This window comes from Carex rostrata, chromosome 12, assembly GCF_964058835.1.
Source record: "Carex rostrata chromosome 12, lpCarRost1.2, whole genome shotgun sequence".
Lineage (NCBI taxonomy): Eukaryota > Viridiplantae > Streptophyta > Magnoliopsida > Poales > Cyperaceae > Carex > Carex rostrata.
In genome coordinates this window covers 2,866,577-2,869,247 of record NC_135929.1, presented here as the reverse complement: position 1 = coordinate 2,869,247, position 2,671 = coordinate 2,866,577, and the positions used below count along the sequence as shown (strand labels likewise).

Here is a 2,671-nt window from a genome sequence, read left to right as displayed (position 1 = left end):
GAATCCAATACTTTCTGAACTAAAAAAAAATTATCTAGTTTTGACTCTCAGACACGTTGGTCCCGCTTCGAATTTGCACAAACGCAGTAACACACCATTGATCTCACACAGAGACATCGGTTTTTCTTGTGTATTTTCTTTTAAAATAGCTCAATTAAATATCTTTCTTATTGCATTTATTAAATTATGTGCCACTATTACTGTGTCAGATAACAAGTGCTAATCTTGCTACTTGCAAAATATATAAAGAAACTATTACTGAACTTTATGAGATAGAATTATGTACATAAAACTGTCAAGGATTAAAAAGAACAACCGTAAACATTACTTCAATAACAGAACCTGAAATGCATAACAAAAGGTTGCCTCAATATTAGTTTCATTCTATTATTTGAAGATTCGTCATTTGAAGAGACCAGTACAGGCGGAAACACAATGGAGAAAAAAGAAATAAAAATGACATCTCAAAAAATACCAAGGTGCTAAAACATGCACATTATAGGCAACAAAATGGCACCGAGTGCAACAGGAGCACAACAATTCCAAACACATGAAAAGAAGAGAGACCCCACGATTGTAGTGTTCAATCAGACTCCACAGGTTTAGAGGCCTCGGCTTTCTGTAGCTTCTCCAATGCCGTGATGTGTCGGTCGAGTGCTGTGTGCCGCTCATTGAATGTTTCTGAAATTCCCTTCAGCTGAAATCAATTTCAATACTATTTATAAAATATCTCATTTTAGGAAAGAATTTATTATTTTCATATGTATCCCTGGCAATCTTCCAAAATACCATTCATACCCCCACTTATATTATTATAAATGTCATGCATTACCGCCGTAAAATTAAAAACCCTCCCTTCAATGTTCCATATGCGATGAAAGGACTCAAAATCACTCTCTTCATACTTTACATAGATACAAAATATGAGAAATGGTATTATTACTAGTCTGTAATACAGTATGATATGCAACAAGTCATTTTAACATTCCAGCCATACTTTTTAAACATTACTGCTCGCTAGCTTCTAGTAGTTCTCCTCTTATTGGGAGGAAGAACTTCAATACTACATTTTATTCTATTCACTTGCAGTTTTACCTTAAAGCCCCATATTCACGTAGTGATAAAAAAAAAAAAAAAAAAATCAATCAAGCAGTCTAACCTAATAACCAAGAACTAAATTAGACCCATGCTCTATCAAAGCATGGATAACCTCACTGAAAATCGCCACTAAGCATCTTTCTGAGTATAATACCACAATTCATGAATATTTCATGAAAATTTGCAATTAATCTGTGTATGTTTCCAAGTTAGAATCTCATCCAACAGTGCTTCCAATTCAAGCAATTTCAGAATATATATTCCTGGGTTTGAAAAAAAAAATGTGAATTTTCAAAATTATTTGGATAATTGTGCTTCTGAGAAATTCCCAAGGTTTATGTGATGCTAGCAAATTTGCTCACTCTTCTCTCACACACCATGCAAGTTAAAGTTCAACATGATACTTAATATATGGATCAAATTCAAATGCAGTTCTAAATATGTGAATTTCTTACCAATTACGAATTTTAGACATCCACAAATAATCCCCAATTATTACTTGGCTACTGTTCTTACAGTTGAACTTGAAATGGCAAATATAGGCGCCAGCAACTTGGGAACATAACATAAATAAAACTTAGATATAAGATCAATAATCCCTGTAGAGAGAGAGAGAGACCTGAGTGGAGATAGAGTCGTGAGCTATCACATAATCCCTGTAGAGAAGGCAAAACCCTGTTACGGAAGCGGTGGCGGCGCCGACGAGGAAGGACGAGAGGCGTACTCTCCACATGTACCCCATCATCACCCCCTCAATTCAACCAAAACTCCGATCCCTCTCCTTTCTCCCTCCTCCTACTTCCCCTTATTCCCTTGTCGTTGTCTACTACTATTCGCTCGACCAACGCTGGCCGGTAGTTACTTGTTTGACGGTTCAGATCTGAAGACGTCAATATCCGTCAGATATATGTGCCGGAGGTGGAACCATGGAAGGCACGGACCCTTTAATATTCGTGTCAAAGCAGATCGAACGGTCTTGATCCAAGATTAAAATTTGAGGTACCTCAGGTGATATGGATTCTTTGCCCGGTGAATTCGATCCCAAAAAAATAGTAATGGAGAATTTCATATATACACTAAAAAACTGTGAAATTACGTATTTACTATTTAAATTTTTGTATTTATATATTTACTATCTAAAAATTTAATAACTTACATATTTGTTGAATTTATGCAATTTCTGAGGAGAGATTATTTTGAGAAAACAATTATTTCATTCAAATCAGTTCTTTACACTGTTTCCATTCCTATATATATTACAAACATCTAAGCTACTGTTTTGTTACCGTTTGTACCTTGTACCTATGTACAGTATACCTATTTGTTGAATATATGCAAGGAGGCCCCTTTACTTCCTTGATTTAATCCTAGCCTTCTATTTCTAGATCTATGATGATTATTAATCTGAGATCCTAGATCCTATTTCTCAACACTCCCCCTCAAGCTTGGAATGTATATATCATACAATCCTAGCTTGCTTGAAATTTTTTCAAATGAACTCGGGTCCAAGCCTTTGGTGAGGATATCCGCTAGTTGATCTTCACTCTTAACGTATGGTGTTTCTATTTCCTTT

The 2,671-nt window shown here is 35.4% G+C and overlaps 1 protein-coding gene across 1 annotated transcript; it reads right to left on the bottom strand.

The window, feature by feature from the left end:
* Positions 1-333: 333 nt before the first annotated feature.
* Positions 334-1,941, bottom strand: LOC144562970 (ABC transporter A family protein). The gene is made up of 2 exons (XM_078312337.1): positions 1,718-1,941; positions 334-697 (listed from the first exon to the last, which is right to left on the bottom strand). The coding sequence occupies exons 1-2, from the start codon at positions 1,841-1,843 to the stop codon at positions 584-586; spliced, it is 240 nt and encodes a 79-aa protein (XP_078168463.1). The 5' UTR covers positions 1,844-1,941; the 3' UTR covers positions 334-583.
* Positions 1,942-2,671: the final 730 nt, after the last annotated feature.

Excerpts from the sequence above, each read along its gene's own strand:
- LOC144562970 (XM_078312337.1), bottom strand. The coding sequence starts at position 1,843 with ATGATGGGGTACATGTGGAGAGTACGCCTCTCGTCCTTCCTCGTCGGC. Across the intron at positions 698-1,717 it reads ACGACTCTATCTCCACTCAG|CTGAAGGGAATTTCAGAAAC; the intron begins GTCTCTCTCTCT and ends AATTGATTTCAG.